The sequence below is a fragment of the Cryptomeria japonica genome, chromosome 4, assembly GCF_030272615.1.
Source record: "Cryptomeria japonica chromosome 4, Sugi_1.0, whole genome shotgun sequence".
Lineage (NCBI taxonomy): Eukaryota > Viridiplantae > Streptophyta > Pinopsida > Cupressales > Cupressaceae > Cryptomeria > Cryptomeria japonica.
The window spans coordinates 243,169,653-243,190,166 of NC_081408.1; the positions used below are offsets into that span (position 1 = coordinate 243,169,653).

Sequence of the window (20,514 nt, forward strand, 5' to 3'; positions counted from 1 at the left end):
TAGGAACTCACGTCGTGTGCTGCTATAATGAATTCCCTTCTATTTTGCTAGATCCTTTTTCTTTGTCAACAAAAGAAATGAAATTATTTTAATTGTGTCCACAAGACCTTCAAGTCTATGGAGCCAAGAGAATTAAGACTCGCCCAAAATAAGGGTATAAAACATACAACTTGAGTTTCTTCTTCGTAAAGCTCTGTTATTTCCTCGTTTATCTAGATTGAAATTTTCCCAAGCTTGCTTAATCTCTTCTTAAAAAATTTCCTGCATATAGTTCATTGAATCTCTCAATGTCATTGATCTAAATGCCATTAAGGCAAGGCAACAGAAAAGGTTTCTCTGTTTCTAATGCTTTAGTGCTACATTTTAGACATATGCTCACTTCCCAATCTTCCTTAAGTGTTTTAGAGTATAGGTTCAGATAAATAAAGTGTTGTGTGACAGTATAAGTTATTATTGATCCACATTATTGCATTACATGCATTGGCAAAACACACTAAAGAGAAGCTAGGAAAATGCATCGTTGACACTACATAATAAATAAAAGTCGATATATAGAAAGCTATCGTGTTTGACATTTCGTTGAAACTGATCTTAACTACTTGTAACATAGCAAATTGGCATTACAAATAATTTAATTTACAACCAGATGCCATTGTCTCTTTCCGCCAAAATTGCAGGCAAAACTAGAATGCCAGTTTGTACTTACACGTACTCCATAAATACGGGATAGGCTACCCCAAAACATAATTCGGATGAATGTCAAATATAAACCAATGACCTCATCGTACAATTTCTGAAGCATGTTTTAATACTGCAGATGAAACTGCAAACTGTAACTAACCACAAATAAGTGCATGCCCTTTCACAACCTTCATCCTGCTGACTTAAACGTATTGAACCAACTTAGTTTTAAGAAAGATCACCTTCATAAACACTTTAACCTGCATCATCCAAGGTGACCATGCTGTGGGTTTCCAATAAGGAATAATGGACCTTCATTCACACTGTATTAAATGCAACTGTCCAATCCAGACTTGAGCAGAATTCAGCTGGCTCACAATCATTCTGAAGCAGGCACCAATACCAATAATGCCTACAGCTTTTGATCTTAATAAGATTTTGGGAATCCCAATTTGAAAAGTAAACCATTTTCTGCCCCAATTCTTGTTGTAAATCACACAAAACCTTTGAAACTGAAATCATGAACTATCGTCCTTCCTGGAGATCTTCTGAAAAAACAGCAGTGCGTGAAATATTGTCATTGTCAATTCCACTTAACCCAGAAAAAGGACCAGAAGAAAATATCGATGAAGATACATCTGACTCAAAAGTTGTTGAGACAAGTCTGGCATTTCTTCCACTTGATGTATGAGGGTTATTGGAGTTTTTCAAAGTGTCAGCAAACCCATCTCTTTCTCCAGTCTGATGGCTTTCACCTGTATGCTGAACCATCTTTAGAGATTGAACCACCTCCCCCATAGTTGGCCTCTGGTTTGCTTCAGGAGCTACACAAGCAGCTGCAATTGCACAGACACGCACAAAGTCCTCCTTTGGATATTTTCCACCAAGCCTACGATCTACAAGCTCTTCTAACCGATCTTTGTCCCTCAGAATCGGACGTGCCTGAAAAAAAAGGCAAAACAGGAAACTGCAATTAAGTATCATATAAGTATCATATATATGTCAACCAGAAAAGGATTCCTCTCTCCAAAGGACAGAAACCATTTTGACTCTTAGAGTGAAGGGCTTACTTTTGCTAGGGTTTGCATCAACTTATTTAATATGCCAAATAAAATATAGGAAATGATTTTGAAATAACAAATGAGGAAATTTCTTTGCCACCAGAAAAAGCGAATCAGAGATTAATAACAATATCTCCAAAGATTAATCATTTTCATATCTTTGACTCATATTTAGTATATGAACTCTGACACAACTTGAATGAAAAATAAAATAAGTATAGAAAAGATCCTTACCCAAGTTACCAGGTTTTCCTGGCCGGATGGTTGAGACATATCAACAGGTTTCCTTCCTGATAATAGTTCCAATAAAACAACTCCATAGCTATATACATCGCTCTTCACCAGGAGATGTCCAGTCATAGCATATTCAGGTGCTACATACCTGTAATGAGAGACCAAGCAACTTTGAAAACATTTTTGGTAACATAATTTAGACATAGACTGGAATTCAGAAATAAGCCTTCTATGTAAATAAAACTCAGATAAATATTTTTGGAAATATTGTTGGAAATATTTTTGGGAGCATGTTTAGATGTCAAGTAGAATTTAGAAAGATGTTTTCTATTTAAACCGAAATCAGATATATAGCTGACATGAATAACAGATCAAGACAAGCCAAAAGTCCCTGGCAGATGGCTTAGAACCTGTTGAAGTAAATTAGAAATATAATTTTTTCTTTATTTGTAGCCAAAGAATGTAAGCAATACTTCATATCCATAAAGGAAAAAGAATTTCTACAGAACACAAGCAGTCTTACCCAAAAGTGCCCATTACACGAGTAGATAAATAGTTGGCCCGACCCTCAGGTGCCTGCTTGGCAAGGCCAAAATCAGCTACTTTTGCATGAAAATTATTCTCCAGTAAAATATTGGATGCCTTGAAATCTCTATGAATGACACAAGGTTGAGAGTCCTCATGGAGATAAGCAAGACCCCGGGCAGCATCCAAAGCAATTTTCATCCTTATATCCCAATCCAACGGACGATTTTCACCAAAAGGTCCTAAAGGAAAACATTATCATAGCATTAGTATCAAAGAGGGATGACATAGAAGTTCCTGAACTTCAGAGAGAACACTGTGTTTAAGCTAATCCAGATCACAATGCATATGAGTCGCAAAATCTGCAAGCACCAAATACAAGAATCCAGTCTTATAGCAGGGCAGATTAGTAGTCTCTTAATATTATGTTTTGTCATGCATCATATAGTTCAACAATTCAGTAGACTTCACTGAAGAATAAGATAGAGTAAAATTACCAACTCTTTGGTAAAAAATTGTATCAGCAGGCTGGCACAAATCTATGACTTACCATGAAGCCAAGCTTCTAAGCTTCCATTTGGAACAAGTTCGTAGCAAAGTAGATGCTGGGATGAATCATGATTACTATAATACCCAATAAGTTTGACAAGGTTACGGTGATGAAGTCGGCTTAGCATCTCAACCTCAACTAAAAATTCTCGATCTCCTTGTTGTCCACCACTTGAAAGCTTCTTGATAGCCACTAAGGTTCCATCTTTAAGCACACCTTTGAAAACTCGTCCAAAGCCACCTTCCCCAAGTACACTGGCAGTTTCAAAGTTATTGGTTGCTTCTTTGAGCTCCTCATATGCAAAACATCTTGTGCTGCTGGGACGCATTACAGATCCTTCATTTTGAATAGGATTAGCTGGCCTTGATACTGCTGAAAAAAGTAACAGGAAATGATCACAAAGATTAAAAGAAAAAAAAATCTTTGGGTTGATTTGTGGTGTGATAATTCTTTTCGTTATGACTAAGACTTACATGAGCACTAAAAAGCAAGATAAATTTATCATATAAGTTGTTTCATAAAACTTTTATTTGAATATGTCAATTGGTTGCTCACAATCTTTTCAAAAGTAAACAGAAACTCTAGATTCCTCCATCACAATCATTGTACAGTTTTATGACTACGCAGTTTTAATTCATTTGACACAATCTCAGAAAATTCCTAGAAGGTGAAGATCCTTACAATGAGCAGTCAAATCCATGTGAGGGAACAATTTTATTAAACCTCATTTTATTTACGGGGAAGAAACAAAGGAACTTTGTATTCTCAGAAAACAATATGATACATTACTCTGATAGTGAAAGACAATATTTTCTAACTATTAACAAAAAATCATACTTCATCACTATTATTCGTAAAATACATTGGAAAGAAAAGTTTTCATCAGTACTTTTTTTCAAGAAAGATCAACATACTAGAGTTTTTTCTGAAACCCTAACCTTCCTCAGTAACGTTTCTTTTATACATCATGGACTCTTGGATAGTATTAATTTTGTATCTATCCAATCATCAATATCAAGTTCCCAATTCTGGTTGTTATATACATCCAACTTTCACAGACATGGGAGAGAAGCTACTGATGGAATTTTCAAAGCATTATCAGCAGACTATGCCAGCATACAGCAGTAGGTTCCACTTAAAATATGAAATAACACAATTGCACAAAAAACAAAATAGCACTCGCTGTTAACTTGTAAGGAGTTTTATATATACATACATACATACATACATACATATATATATATATATATATATATATATATATATATGTATATATATATACCCACACACCATCTCCTCAAAAAATGGTACTCCATGGCAAAATATTCTACAAAACATGAGGAAGACCAGGATTTCTAACTAAGACTATTTTTTACAGAAATTGGAGCATGGTCCTAGCATAAGTGAGACTACCTTTGCTCCCCATAAAATGCTGATAAGAATCCTCACTTCAGAGGATGGACAAATGTAAACAGGGTAATTACAGCCTTGGAAATTACCAACAAACCCAGAGTCCTCAACCATGCTAAATTTGGGTTTGACAAAAAACGTTGCTTGATAACATCCTATTGGAAATAGGAAGGATAGAATGGGAACAACCAATTGACTACAAGAAAATCCCATTAATATGCAGGATAGGCCATGTGTGTGGCCACCTAAAAAGGCCATGCCCAACTCAACAACCCAAAGAGCTAAAAGAAACAAAAGAACACTGCTGATCTCCTAAAGGAATACCAAATTGCCAACAAGAAGTTAAAAGTGACTCAAAATAAGTAAAATTTCAAACTAATGCACACAAGAGAAAGTCTCAAAAACCCGAATAAGAACAAACCAAAACACAGCAATCTTTTCATGCTCTTTCATCACAAAAAGATACTGAAACAGAGGGCATCGATATAGAACAGCTGCAAGGAGAACCAAAAACTAATAAAATTCAGCCTCAAGGTAAATGAAAAAATGGATAATCATCAGCAGATAACCATCTCTAAGCCAACCCCAGAGCAAGAACTTTTCAATAAATGGCAGGTGCTCCATTGACAGTCAAATCTAGCATTATCAAAGCAAAGCACAAGGCTAAGCCACAGTTTGATTCTTTATGAATAAGGCCCAAACATTCTGTGAAAAAATTAAAACCTACATAGAAGGCTGTTAAACAAATCTCATCAAGGGAAGCAATTGGGTGTTCAGGAATATTGGATCAGGTATGAGCAGCAGTTAAATCTAAGGAAAAAATTCAGTAAATCTTGGTCTGTTGCAGTGTTATAAAGCTAAATTTATCATGGAACTCTGGAGACTTGAACATTCTCTATAAATACCAATTTATGTCAGAAAAAATATATAACGAAAATATAGAACAGGTTCTGCTCCAAGAAGTAATAAGGAAAACCTTCCCACAATATCTTAAGTATGCAGAACAATGCGGGACAAAGCAAATGATCATGAGCCTGTTAGCCCCCATTGTCATTTGACAAAAGCATTAAGTGCAAATTGTTTTGAACGCTTTCATACTTAATCAAAGTTTTGTAAATACAAAACCTTACCTATTTTTGTGCACAGTATAATCATTCTGAACATGCATTCTTTGTTGCACAGAATTAAGTCATCTCTTGATTATGTTGTCTGGAGTATTAGCTGCTACCATCTATCTTTACGATCAGACATTGATAGCTATCTTGAAGAACAGAGGTTGAATTTCTTTATCGAACCTTGCAGATTTCTGTGTTGAGTATTGTTTGGACAGATGCTGTTCGTTATCTCTTCTCATTGCACTATATTGTCATTGCCTAAGATTCGGTTATAGTTATTGGACAGTTGCTGGAAGATAATAACTCGGTGATTATGTTAAGTATGCTGGAGAATAACCATCTTAAAGCGATGAGTTGGATATCGTATTTGTGGTCAACAATTCATAATAAGTATTTGAAAAAGAAATAAAGCTTAGTTTGCTGTGTTTGGTGGGGTGATTAGTTGTTGATAGTTATAACCTCTTCATCCACGGTTCTTAAATACACTCTGCTTTCTTTTCTGAAAAAATTGAATGAGTGATTCGAAGAAAATTATGAGTTCATGAAAACATTGAGATCACGGGAGTTATAATAAATGAATTCGTGTTGAAGAAAGTGCTTCATTTTAGAATGTATTGACTCAGAACAGCCGTATCTGGAAACCTTTTTGTAAGTTTGCATTGATTCAGTGCTATTGTCTCTGAAGATATTTCATTAAACACAGTCTGTGAGTATTTCTTCAAGAAGAAAACGATATCTCGGATATAAGGAACAGCAGGTATATTTTGTTAAGCATGCACAAGTCTATACAATTGAAGCAAAACTGATCAACATATTGTTATAAGTCTGATCAACATATTTTATCTTTAACCTATCTACACTTAAGACAAATTTTGCAAAGTTATTATGTCACAGTAAATATATACTGTTACCGGTTTATATCTGGATACAGATCTTGAAGACAGTGTGTTGGTATTACTCATGTTGAAATAGGGTTATTATGCAGCCTGTTTGAATTCAGATTCCAGAAAACAACCATCAAAATTGCAGAGATCAGTTTACAGAGAATTTGTGAATCTATTTTGTTCAGATCATAAGCTTTCATTGATTCAAAGTAATTTGGTAGTTTGTTTCTGAGTTGGTGCTCAGATTACTAAATTGTGAAAAGTGATGAGTTGGTGCTCATTTTGAAGTTTGGAAGGGTTGGTGCCCTTGAGATTGTATTTGGATTCTACTGTGAGGCCGGATTAGGACAGTAGATCCTAGCAGCATTTCTCACCATGATTTTCCCACATTGGGTTTCCACGTAAAATCTTGTGCGTTGTGCTTTTGCTGTTGCATCTTTTTTCAGTTGTTGATTCTTTCAAATCTTTCAATTTCAGTTTAAAGCTTGATAAATGTTTTAAGTAGTTAGAAAGAATTGATTATAGTTGTTGTACTACTGATTCACACCTCCCCCCCCCCCCTCCCTCCCACTCCCCCTCTCAGTAGTACTTCTGTGTTCTACAGAGCCCTCAAGGAAAAACAACCATCTAGTAGAATCTAGCCAGGTATGACCTATCTTCACACCAGTTTTTTAACTGGGGATTATGATATTCATTCATTTGAGTTTCAAATAGACTGCTGTATTATCTCTATCTACAATTGCCCATATGGGCAAACTAAAACTGGATACCTGGAGCAGATTTCAGACTGGAATCCAGCATATATTCAACAAGAAATTTGATATAGCACAAGATTTTAAGAACATCAGGAGGCCAAAACCTCAATCTCAGAACATATGAAGCATAATGTGATCTTGACTGACCTGATCGATGTCCCATATGCAGAATATCTTCACACATGGTGTAACCATAGAATAAGGCACAGGTATATGATAGAAAAATTTGATAGGCTTATCTCCCATAATTGGCTATCCAACATAATGGAAGTAACAGCAAATGTCCATGACTCTACACTCTTGACAACTGGAAATGGCACATTTCAAACCAACCCGCACATTCAAATTTGACAATATGAGGATGAAGCACTGATTTTCTAATTGCATTGTGAAGTGGTGGAAAGAAGCTGCCCATGTCCAGGGATGCATAAGGTTCAGAATTGTGGCTTAATTGCACCATCTCAGAAGTAAATGAAAAAATGGTTTCAACCAAATAACAAGCAAACAGGAGCATATGAGTAGATACCTAAAACAAGACAGAATGGTTTCAGCTATGAAAATGTATAAGCATGATCGGCACTTCATATACAAATTAACTGAAATACAATGTAAAGAAGAGTCCTGCCTGTGCTATAGATCCAAGGAGCTACAGATCAAGCAGGGAGATACAAACACCATTTTTTCCACAAGTCACAAACCAATAGGCAACTCCTGAATACTATGCAAAGAAATATGAAATACACAGATTTCCAACATTTTTTATTCAGTTAGTTGTTCCAAGCAGCATGGGTGACCAGGGAAGAGACCAAGCAAAGGAAAAACTATTAACAAACATTCCTAAATTGGTAAAGGTTCTACCCGAGGCAAAGAAATTGTCTTCCCCTTAGCACTAGACAAAGCATTATGCCTAGAAGGTTTTACAACAAAATTCTACCTAACCAACCAACTGGGAAATATTCAACAAAGAGTTGCAAGAGGTGGTGGAGAATTCATTAAGGTGAAAAAAAACTGCTTATGGGGATCAATACATATTGACCAGTTCTGTTTCCGAGCTCTTCAACTGCTGGCAAAAGCACAAGCCATAGATTAATACAGGCCCATTGAGCTTTCAATCATGGTACTCAAACTAATATCCAAAATTATCACTAACGGAATTAAATGACTCCTCTCAAAGCTAAATTCTCAAACTCAAACACTCATCCAATACAGAAAGTCATTCCCTATAGAAGGCCCAAAACATGCTTGAAATTCTGCTCAGGCTAGATATGTCAAAAGGATTTTGAAGTGTGCCTGAGACTTCATAGATCAAGTACCAATGGCATTTGGGTTTGGTTCACTTCTAAGGCAATAGGTAAGGTGCTGCATCACTCCACCCAGTTTCACATACCAATAAATGGGGGCTCTTTAACCTGACAAGAGGGTCTGGTTCCCCATATCTATCAGTATATTACCATATACTACAATATACTCATGGGGAGGAAATTCACCATAAATATGGGGGTGTCAAAAATAAAAAGGTGAAAGGACAGCACATTTACTGTAGGCAACATGTCAAGGGCAGTGATTTTCCAAGTTTTAATTCACCTACGGCTATGATAGACATCCTATCCACACTAATTCACAGGGAATTCAATAATATGAAATCAATTTTCAATACATCTCAAAATGCACCATAACAAAATTAGTACTCAAAAATCAGATATAATAGTTGCTAGAATATTGCCAATACTCCAGCAATCATAAAGAGGCAAAACCTACACTTGTTAAACTTCAGGGAGGGAAAACTTCCTATGAGATCTAGTTTTCCCAATCCATGATCATTAGCATACATCCAATCTAAGGGATCTTATATTCATTCAGCAAGGTGCAAGACAAGCTATCTATTGGACCAATGGATGGCTATTGCTAGCAGGAAGGATTTATCTGTGACAGTAAGTTTTGTAAGAAAAACTTAGTTTATCTGTTAACTCTACTCACCCTACCCTGGAAAGTAGAATCAATGACACTACAGATACAGAAAAAGTATGTCTGGCAAACAGTGGAAGAGCATTGCAGATTTTTATTTTAACTGGGGTCCAAAATCACATGGCCACAAGAAAATATGACAGTTGAGATTCAAAAATCTTCATTTATTCAATCAGGCTTTGGCCATGAAATTGACATGGATATGCATATGGATCCACCTACACCATGAAAGTTAAAGAATCCAATGAAAGTATATCTTAATGCTTGGGAATTCAATACAATACAGTAAACTAACTTGGCCATACAAGGTGCAGCTCTATTCAAGCAAATAAGGGAGGCAATATTGCTTGACGAGCTTATAAAATGAAAATAAACAGAAGCACCTAGGTCAGACTTCGGAAAAATATTTGGAATGAAAACCATCCTTGCACACAAACAAAGGCTTCCTCCAACTTAAATCTGCCTTGCACGATGATGGATTATGCTTTGTTTCCAACTACCTCAACTCTCAAGATGGAGAAACCAGATGGAACAAAGAACTCATATCCAAGATAAGAGACCAAATACTTCCAGGCAGTAATGGCATTAAGGGTTCAATTGGAAAAACATGTTTCTGTCACATTGGAGACAGGAGGATATGGCCTGCCCTATCCATCAATCATGAGCACCGTCTCATATACAAATGTCACTCTTTTAAATAACAAATCATACAGCAGATAAAATATCTATGTGAATCTAGAGACTTCAACCCTGGGCGAAAATAAAAACCTTTACCTGACCTTTTTTTGCATGGAGAAATCATCGCAGCCAATTTACAAAAAAAGGATGGCTGGGGCCTTCCAAGTACCCAATCTGCCAAGAAGTCACTAAATCAACAGTACACTTATTCAAAATTTGCAAATCGTTTGAGGCATAGTCCAAATCACTCACAGTAACACCCTTGGTGTCATAGATATATATTATACAAGCAAAAGAACCCCTAACAATGATCACAGAGAATCCATTTGTAGAGGCTTAGGAATGAATGATTACAAGGGCAACAAATCCCACAAGAGAAGCAACAAATCCGACTCAAGAAGCCCAAATACCATCCCATAAAACCTAAGTTAGAGTTTTAAAAGGAACCACAAACCAAATCTAATGCTACATCACAGATTATTATAAAGGCGACTTCCAAGAGTAAAACTTCAAACTGCCACCAAATATTATCCTCGAATGTGCTACAACTGAAGAAAAATCCTCAATGCAGATCGTTATACATGCATGTCAAAATAAATAAAACAAATCTGATCCTTTTAAAGGAAACTAAAATTGATAATGACAACTTTGACTATTGGATGCCCCAACTTGGGGACCTTATGATTCAACACCATCGATGCACAAGGTGGCAAAATAAAAAATCTGTTGGACTTATAGGAAACTTGATCTCAGCCCCATGGCAGGAAGCCAACATTGGATAACATGGTTCAGTCATCCCAAGAAGAGACCATAATCAAGGCATAGTGAATACATACAGACACTATACAAACCAATAATGCATTTAAGTATAGCAAATGTTTTCTACAGTTTGTGGAAGCAAACCAAATTCTTGTACACCATAGAAGTTCAATATATGGACAAAATTTGCACATTATCAAAAAAGAAGAGCATAATTTGACATACTCCAAGGTGCTATCCTTGAATTGTGTATCCAAAGGTTAGTAAATATCAAACCTTTTGATGGAGTTTATTCTTGGACTAACCAAAGACAGGGTTCAACTTTCGTGGTCAAAAGGCTAGACAGTGTCCTACTTAGTGAAAATCTAATAACACAAGTAAATTTCTTCCAACCTAACCAAGATGGTTGGGTTTGAATCTTGATCACTATCCCATATTATTTTCCACTGGAGGAAACAATAAATCACATATCTTCAAATTAGATTTGAATTAATGTGGATTTCTCATCCTATGCTCTAACAGAATATCCAAAAATGGTGGGACAAGGCTTATTCAGGACATCGTACTCAAAACATTAAAATTAAATAAGAAATTGACCCTTTTGAACACACCAATTAAACTATTGGAATCAACAGAATTTCCACAATATATTCTAAACATAAAATAAAAGGAAACAGAATGTGTTATCTTAAACAGGAAAATATCTAAGCTGACCAGTTCCAAACCCAAAGCAAAGTACATTGTGCCTCGCTTGAACCCAGTTTCAGAAAATGTTTTTCTTCAAATGGTTTTTTAAATCAAAGCAAGTCAAAAGAAACAATAAAAAAATTAATACTAAAATCTAAAAACATAAAGTAACAACCCTAAATCCTAAAATGGCTATAAAGGTTTAAACAAAAACCTGCCTCCCAATCACCTTCTGCCAATGCTCAAGGCTGAAACCTTGTCAAGCTGGTGCTTAGACTTCATTGCTTTGCTATTCTCAACCAAAAGTGCTCATTTTCTGCCAAAGAGGTTGGGGAGCTTGAAACAACGAAGAATTTTTCATTTTAGGTAATTTTTTGTGATTTTTTTTATAAGTTTGTCTCTTTTACTTCAATTGACTTTTTTTTTCTTTTTCCATGTTTGATGTTTTTATCATTTTTTCAACAGGCTCTAGTTCTATGGGCCACGGGTCAACATACACCTGCAAAGCTAACCATTTTTCGCCTCTTTAGAACATGTGACAATGATAGAGCAATTGTAGTTATTAAATTTATGAAATTACTACAAGCTTCTACCTTGTGTTCATGTCTAATATTCGAGACTTAACAATATTCTACCTTTCTTGATTTCACAAAAATTGAAAGTTCTTTAAAGAAAAAGGAAGTACTATATCATATCATTATCTCATAGGAAAGTGTGCATTCCCTTAACGGTAACAAAACAATCATAGTTTCTCCTTATATGAGACCTATATAATGCCATACTTATCACAAATCTCACAACACTTTGGTTTTGCAGCAAGATGAATCAAAGAGATTACTAATTGCATTATGACACCTATGCTTTGAGTCCTGGTTAATAAATATCCAAGATTGCAATGCAGTTGTGTCCATGGTAGTTGTGGGAAAATGTCATGTGCTGCCTGCATGTCATATTCACCCCAAAGTTTGGTATTGGTAGAAAATGCTGGTAAGAAGGTCTTGTGGCACAAATTTGTTTTAAGTCTTTATTTTGGTCATAATATAACCAATGAGGAAATTGTGACAAAGTTGCAATATAGATAGTTTAGAATACAATATTCATGTCCATCTAAATATTTAGATTCCTTGTGAAATAGTTGAAGTTGCATTTCTTGCATTTTTTTCAAATTCATCTTTTAACTCAAAAAACCATTATCGCAGTTCTATTAAAAATAGAGCATGGAAAGAACTCGAACATTACAACTCCTCTTCTTGAATATAACACACTTTGCTTCTTGTAGCTAAGTTAATGTGGCCATGGATGAGAGAAAAAAAAAATAGAAAAGGTGAGAATGAAGAGAAGAGTGGCTACAAATGAAAACAAAAAATGACAGATGGTGGTCATGCCTCAATTTTGCCACCCCGGACTCATTAATTTGCATCAAGTAGATCATATCAAAGTTTGCTACCTCCCAAAACAGTGATTGTATGCCATCTTACATTGATTACGATATCAATGTTTTAAAATGGGTTAAAAAGATGTTAAATATACAACTAGGGATTTCCTAGGACTAACACAACTAAATTATTCAGTTCGATATACAATGGCTAGCACTGGAACCTTGGATTCCTTGCAATACCAATCACCATAGTCCTACTAGCTTCTCTTTAACAAGTTTAATAGAGAAGCCTTTCGATTAGACTAGTAAGGTCAGAACTTCATCGATACGTTACTAATATCAATTTGATATTTGTCATTTTTCCAATACCTAAGTTCCAAAATTTAAGGAGATAAAGCCTGATAAAGACTTCCATGAATTCCACAACTTCTACCTCATTACTAATTCCCAATCTAATGTTTATCAAGTAAATTACCCTAAAAATTCCAATCTCATCTCTTTTAGCACAAGCATTTTCATCTTCCCTAGTTTTCCTCCAAATACATCACAAAGTTAAGCCTATACTAACTTTGTGGAGATTGCTAGAAGAGAGTGGGGCAACGGTAAAGGGAGATTGCTAGAAGAGATTGCCAGAAGGTTTTCCCAGGATATAATCTGTGCATTTTTGTTTGATTTACTGTTATCTAATCTGATCATAAAATTTAACACAAACGAGTTACATGAAGTACATAAAATGTTAAAGAGTGAAGGAAATGAGTTTTCAAGTGTAGGAGTGTTTAAACACACACACTTTTTAATAGCTACAAATACTTAATTGGTCTTGAGGGGGAAGCCTTTTCCATGGTACACAAATACTTGGTAAGTAGCCCAAGATACAATTATGGAATCTTTTCATATCCCAGAAACAGAATCCTATGGCCTATGGTTAGCAGATGGATAAAGAAATACCCAAATGTAAAAATAACTATGGCCAATGATTCCAGACACAAATTATAACACCTGAAAACCTTTCACCAGATTAGATGCCATTTACTTGCCTCCTTGTGATTTTTGAAACTTCAAGACTACTTCAGAAGAAGATATTTTCCAGTGCATCAAGGTCTTGCTATTACGCAAATGATATCAAAAGAACTCAAGTTACAAATCTACTTATTAATGTGTTCTCCAATTGCATCATTTCATTAAAATAAGAAATCTATTCAACTACCACTTTTATCAAATGTGAAAATGCCTATGTGCAATCATTCCAAACATAGATTATAACCTCCAAAAGACTTTCACCAGTTTAGGTGTCAATTAATTGCTCCCTTCTAACCACAGTCACTCCAACACTACTTCAAAATAGAAGATATTTTCCAGTATATTGGTATTTTTATTGCACAAATGATATCAAAAGAACTCATGTTATAAACCTATTTATCAATGTGTTCTACAAATAGCATCATTTCATTAAAGTATGAAATATATTCAGCTACCATTTTTCTCATAATTAAGAAAACAATAGAATACTATACTTAAGATAAATTCAATCTACTCAATGAATCTTATAATTAGCAAAGCAAAGCAAAATTTATATAGTAAATCTTCATACCTTTTTCTTTGAGGTGTTGATGAGAATCCTTGTCTCGACTCGACATACATTTGCAGCAAATAAGTATAGAAACAAAAACTACCACAATGATGCCAGCTGCTAAGCCAACTACAAAAACCAAACTTGGACTCTTTCTCCGACTTTTATGGGCTATGGTCTGCACCGCAGAAGGGGGTGTAGCTGATGGCACCCTAGGAGAGAAGACTGGAGCTGGAACTGGAATTGTTAGCAGAATACAAGTTATGCAATTAGTCCAGCAGATCAAACATCACTGACTCATAAGCTGTTCTACTATCAGGGACTTCAAAATGTACAAGTTGAGAATAAAATTAGCCAAGAGAAAATCTATAGAGAACAAAAATACCAGTATTTTCCTTAAGTGTCCCGCAACCAAAAAAAATCAATTCGCTATAAGCCTATAATGGACATACTACAATTCATTCACAAAGCATCTTGATCTAGAGGAATGTTATCAAAAAATAAAATTATTTTAGAGGAATTAGAGAAAGAGGGAAAAAGAAAATGGAATAGGTTATTATGAGGGAAATAGGAAAAGAACAAAAATTCTATTTGACAGAGTTGATTGATTGAGATAGGGCATTGCCAGGAAAATATCCCAGATTCAAACCCGGTGAGAGATTCAATGTCTCTATAAAGAAAAGTTCGATCTCCAAAAATGTTGTTCAAAGTCAACTGAACTCTCATTGACTTCCTCAGTTAAATGAAATAAACAGTGCTTACACATAGTCAAAAGAAAAGAGAATAAATCTTAAGGTTTATTCTATAAATAACAGTAAAATAAGAACCTTAAGCTATACAAGGCCAAAGATCATTGAAAGAATAAAGCAATTATTTCTGTAAAATGATAAAAATTGATTTTGGAGGATAAAACATGTACGGGGATCTTTCGGAGAAAGTCTATGTTTAGGAGTGTGCCTAAATACGGAAAAGGGTTTGCTTTTCCATAAGTATAGGAAGATTTATGATAATGGTAGTTTCTTTGCTTATTCAATATGCTGGAAAAGCACTTTAATCCAGAAGAGATCCTTATTTTCAGTGTGGCAGTCTCATTGTCCTCCCAGACAGAGGAATACAATAAGAGAAATTGAAAACTTTTGATCAAGGCTCAATTTGAAGGTTATGGAAAGCTTATTGATGATTAAGTCTGACCATGATTTCCAAGCATACTGCACCATAAGAAGAGATCATGGGCATAAAGAACAGGAAACCAATAACGAGGCTAGAGCTGAAAATCAAACTTAGATGCCAAAAAATGCCATCCCCATGTTTTATGGATCAGGGAAAACTAAATCACAAACATGGATTCATGCACTTGATGTCTATTCTGACATGAATTCAATAAACGACTTGGAAATAAATCAGTTTGTATCATTATACATAGAGGTCCATTTTAATATGAATTTAATAACTGATCTAGAAATCAATTATTTTACACCGTTGGAAGAAGGGAATTGTACATATTGATGGCATTATCATTACACATAGGAACATAAAACAACACAATGCAATAAAAAAAAAAACTACAGAAATAGCTCTTCAAAAGCTGTTAAACTTTACAAAAAGAACACCACAAGATTTCCATAGATATAAATATCCATAAGGAATAGACAATTCAAATATATAATTTAACAAGGTTTTTTGTTCCTCTAAAAATCATTCTTTTCTACACAGAAGACTTACCCCAAGAGCATCTTCCAAGCAGGATTTTCAGATTTAAGTGACTTACTTCTGATGCACTGCCCTAAATTTAATTTTTATCTAGTTTTATATTATCAATATCATTCTTTTCTTCTGAAATAGATTGCAAAGAAAATTTATTATTCTATTATATTTATCCTCTAATTGGACAGAATTCAAGTTTGGCATTTTCCATATAATAAATTGAACATTCTGGAACACAAAAGAAACTATCTAAATTAATTTGATAATAGAAAACAAAGGAAAAAAGAATCCAGATTACCAGGAGGTATAACAGGTTTCTCGAACCAAGTAAAATTCAGAAGCCTGTAATCACCATACAAGGAACTATTGAGGTGCAATTTATGTCTGACTAATGTATAATTGATTTGATGTGCCTCACTGTAAGAAAAGCTTAGACCATATAACGGAGCAATATCCATGGACATATTCAACTCATTTGTGTTGTCAATGTGAAAATATGAAATGACAAACTGAACAACTGACAAACCAAGCTGGGAAGCAAGTTCCTGCTGGAATTCAGCACTCCAATTTGTATTACTGGTGGAAAGATTTAAAATTAGAAGCTGTAATTTGATTGGATATACACAAGAGCAATTGTGACTTCCTGGCCTGCTTATCATAATGGATTTACAGCAATCTGTACAAAGAAACAAGGACAACATATTTAGACTGCCGAGTTAAAAACTTACTCCAACATTTAGAGTCACTTTTGAAAGTAAAGGAACCTATTGAAGAATTTAATGAGAAGAAATGAAGAACTTTTATTTTAACAATTAGCAGAAAAATAAAGGTAAAAGTAAATACATTAAACTTCAAAGTAGTTTGCATGTCAATAGCAATGAAAAGATATAGTAACTATTTTAACATAAACAATGAACAAATTACAAAGATCAACGTTTCCTCTGATAAACTGTCTGTTTCTTCTTCATTAACCTTCTACACATACATGTCAAATAATATAATCATAAACCTACACACTGACTGTTAATGTTATCTCAAAGATTTCCCAGTCAAAAGGAGGACATATTCTTACCACCAACATGTGGAGATAAGGATGGTGGAGTGGAATTTGATGCAATGGATGTAAAAATAGATGGAGGAGGGGCAACTCCCCCTGCAGGAGGTTTTAGGATATCAGAAACAGGTGCCGATAATCTTCTCCCGTATCCAGATAATGTGGTTAAACTCCCTGAAGCATGCGAATCAACCTTCACAGGCCAAGATTTAAGAGACAGTAGTGGTCCTGAAAAGCGCAAATTGACATGGTGTGCCATGAGATTTTTTCCATGAGGCACGTGTGACGAAGACGGGGATTGTGCGGTAGAATGATGAAACTTATGCAGTGGAAGAGGAGAATTAACAGGAGTGACTGCTGGGTGTATGCTTGGTGAATGGATTGGAGTTGGAACATTTTCATGTTCATATCCTGTTGTTGATAGTGAAGACAGTGACCTTCCACTAGCATTGGAGATGACAGCCCATGACAATATCAACATATATCCAAACCAAAGTTGGAAAAACATAAGTTCTGAAGATGCTTCCCAATGAAAGGAGCTCATGGATGAAAGACCAGATCGAGCTTTCCTTCTAGACACCACTGCACAACACATCAAAGTGGTAGATCAGATCAGAAGTCAGAACAAAATACCTCACACTACCCCATAATATCAATGCGTAACTTGACAAAGATGAAGCTCTTAAGGATTATACTTATCAAAAATATTTACAAGGTAGCAAGAGACATAGCATGTTACCATGTAGGATAGATTCCATATTACATTAAAGCATTGAATAGATAATTTCATCATGTTCATTTCTTATTGAAGATCTAAAAGAAGTTGCATATTTCTTTCTGGCTTGAAAAGTCTTGGAATCAGAAAATCAGTGGGTTTAAGAGCCTTGGTATAAGTAAAACTCTTCAATCATAAGAAGCTATCTTTTTCTTGTCCTTTATAGGCGCATCAATATCTTTCTTTTTCCAGGAAATAAACCACAAGATTGACTGTAATTTAATATAATAGCTGTTCCTCAGATAAAACCAGCTCTAAAATTGTTACGAGTTTATCAAGCAAAACTTCATAAAGAGCAAATGGTAAACCAGGCAGCTGCCAACAGAAAATGGGGATTTTTGAAATGTCTTCTAGACTGACAAAAGCCCTCATTTAACATCAATCACTCTAATTATGTGCCTCGCATGTTCAGAAGATTGAAATTTCTCTGGATTTTAAAAGGCCTAAATTTTTAATTCTGTTTTTAAAGAAATAGTCAAGTTCCCAAGTATAATTGTACATAATTTCTCCAAATCCATCCCTTTCAGACGGCAATATTTATAGTAAAATTATATTTTGCAAAGTTCAAATTTTTGACAAATCTTTTTCTATCCAATTCTCATTAAAGATTACATAATTTTCAAATTGATAAAAATTCTCTGTCTTATACAAACACTAGCCAGTTCCATAGAAAATTCAATATTGTTCACAACAATTGAGAGGAACAGTGATTTTAATAGGCAAATATTAGCCACTAGAATTTTCCCATACTTATGCTCAGAGCAAGACGTATAAGCAAATATTAGCCAATAGAAATTCGCCTACTAAATGCTCAGGGCAAATCGAAAAGGCAAATATTCCTATACTGGGATAGAATCGGGGTAAATAAACAGAAAAAAGTTTGGTTAGAAACTTAGATTAATACGTTCATTGTACCTCTGCTAAAAAGATATAGAATAATATTGTAAGCCCTCAGTTATGACTCATGTCCAACTTTTACTTGTAAAACGTTCGTGGATCAAAATTATAGTCCAATCTTTGAGATCATTGCACTACACTAATTCCCGTCAAATATTTCTAAAGAAAAGAAAAAAGTGCCTGCTATTGCCCCTTTTCTTGTTTAAAATTCATCCAATGGTCTAAGATTTCGAAAGTTTTTCGTTCATCCTTATCAGTGGATAGAACACGTGCAAAAATTGATTCGATTTGACTCCGTTAGCTGCACTGAGCTAGCTGAATATATTGAAACAAATCTTGAAGGCAGAAAACGTTGTTTTCCCGATGGCTATGAATGAATACTCCAGATTGAGGAGTTAATGTAGCACGGTAAAATAAAGATAAGAGTCCGTTTTGTCTTTTATGCCTTATCTATCAGATGCAAGCTGGACAGAAAGGCCAGTGACCAGACAATCAAAATAAAAATAATGCGTTCCTTTCTGTGTTAAATAAATCGATGTCTAGATGAATTTGTTCAATAATTAAAATTAAGAAGAACTACAGAATGTTAAAGAAAACAAATACCTGCTATACCGTAGCCAGATTGAGGAGCCATGCGTTTATTCTTTCTACTCTGTGCTACAGATCGCAGAAAAAACTCTTAATTTTACATAGAAACAAGAAATTTTCCGTTGGCCTGCTGGGGCTTCATACTTTTTGGCTGTTAAGGGGCTTCATACTTTTTGGCTGTTAAGGTGGGCAGCTGGAGGTCACGCGATCGACTCCCATAGTCAACAAAATTGGTTAACACAGTGGCGGGAGCGGATGTTCTTTTTCACTTTTTTCTCACAACCTGACCAGGTGAGGGATTTACCAAAACTTAACGTGTGATGAAAACGGATGCCCGTCTCCGTCGGAGAGGTTGGAGAAGCTGAAAAGCTCGAGGAATAACAGCGTCATAATTATTGTTTGTATTGTAATGGTCTTTACTTTATTATTGACTTGGCTTTTAAGGGCATTTTTGGCATCAAAATACAGCGGAGGTCGGAAGGCGTTTAAATACGAGCCATAAGATTTCCAACTCACTTTCCTCCGAGTTAATAAATGAAAATAGCATATGCGAGAAAATCCGCGGCGGAAATGATTCTAAATAAGATATCTCTGAATCCCTCTTTTTGTAGTTCAGATTATTTTATTTTATTTTATTTGTTAAGAAAATAAGTCGAAATAAACAGATGTCAATATCTCTATCTTTATTTAGCATATTATAACATTTTGAGTAAGCATATATCTAAACCATAAGTTGTCTTAGGGTAAAGCATTTCTATGGTAAATCTAGTTCATCAAATTCGTCAAAGTTGAAGCTAGCGTGCCTTGGTTTGAATCTTGGTGGTTTTATATCACGTGTCATCATCCTCACCAATCGTGCTCAATTAATTGACCTACGCTTTGACTATTTTTAATTTCAAAGATTTTATATTAAAGTTATCTAAGGTATGATTTCGATCTCATTTCTTATTATTTCATCTCTAGATGATTTAAATCTTGGTGGGGGGCCGAGTTAAGGAGCATATCATCACACTTATAAATTGTGTTCAATCAAATGAGCTGCAACTCTATTGTACTTTCTGAAATTTTAATTAATATTTCTACAATTCAAGCTTGATCTAAAGATCTAAAATTGAATTTATTATGTCAATTGAACAAGTACTTTAACCACCTATCCCGTATTTTAGTTATTAAGTCCACTAAAGTTGGTTCAAAAGGTTTTTTTTTGGTAGAGGGTTTTATATCAAACCAGATAATTGATTAGC

At 34.9% G+C, this 20,514-nt stretch overlaps 1 protein-coding gene across 5 annotated transcripts; it reads right to left on the reverse strand.

The window, feature by feature from the left end:
- Positions 1-534: 534 nt before the first annotated feature.
- LOC131065517 (probable serine/threonine-protein kinase PBL21) lies at positions 535-19,750 on the reverse strand. 5 transcript variants are annotated; one of them, XM_058000024.2, is made up of 8 exons: positions 19,286-19,750; positions 17,029-17,592; positions 16,255-16,632; positions 14,274-14,489; positions 3,052-3,420; positions 2,500-2,743; positions 1,977-2,124; positions 535-1,623 (listed from the first exon to the last, which is right to left on the reverse strand). In XM_058000024.2, the coding sequence occupies exons 1-8, from the start codon at positions 19,314-19,316 to the stop codon at positions 1,207-1,209; spliced, it is 2,367 nt and encodes a 788-aa protein (XP_057856007.2). In that variant the 5' UTR covers positions 19,317-19,750; the 3' UTR covers positions 535-1,206. The 5 variants fall into 5 exon arrangements, with proteins under 5 accessions (XP_057856007.2, XP_057856006.2, XP_057856009.1 ...); XM_058000023.2 differs by having other exon boundaries at positions 3,052-3,423; positions 19,286-19,749; XM_058000026.2 differs by lacking the exon at positions 14,274-14,489.
- Positions 19,751-20,514: the final 764 nt, after the last annotated feature.

Bases quoted from the DNA above. Each gene is read 5' to 3' on its own strand.
- LOC131065517 (XM_058000023.2), bottom strand. From the start codon at position 19,316: ATGGCTCCTCAATCTGGCTACGGTATAGCAG. The intron at 17,593-19,285 runs GTATTTGTTTTC...TGTGTTGTGCAG, and splicing joins ATCTGGCTACGGTATAGCAG to TGGTGTCTAGAAGGAAAGCT. The intron at 16,633-17,028 runs GTAAGAATATGT...TTCTTTGTACAG, and splicing joins CTTATCTCCACATGTTGGTG to ATTGCTGTAAATCCATTATG.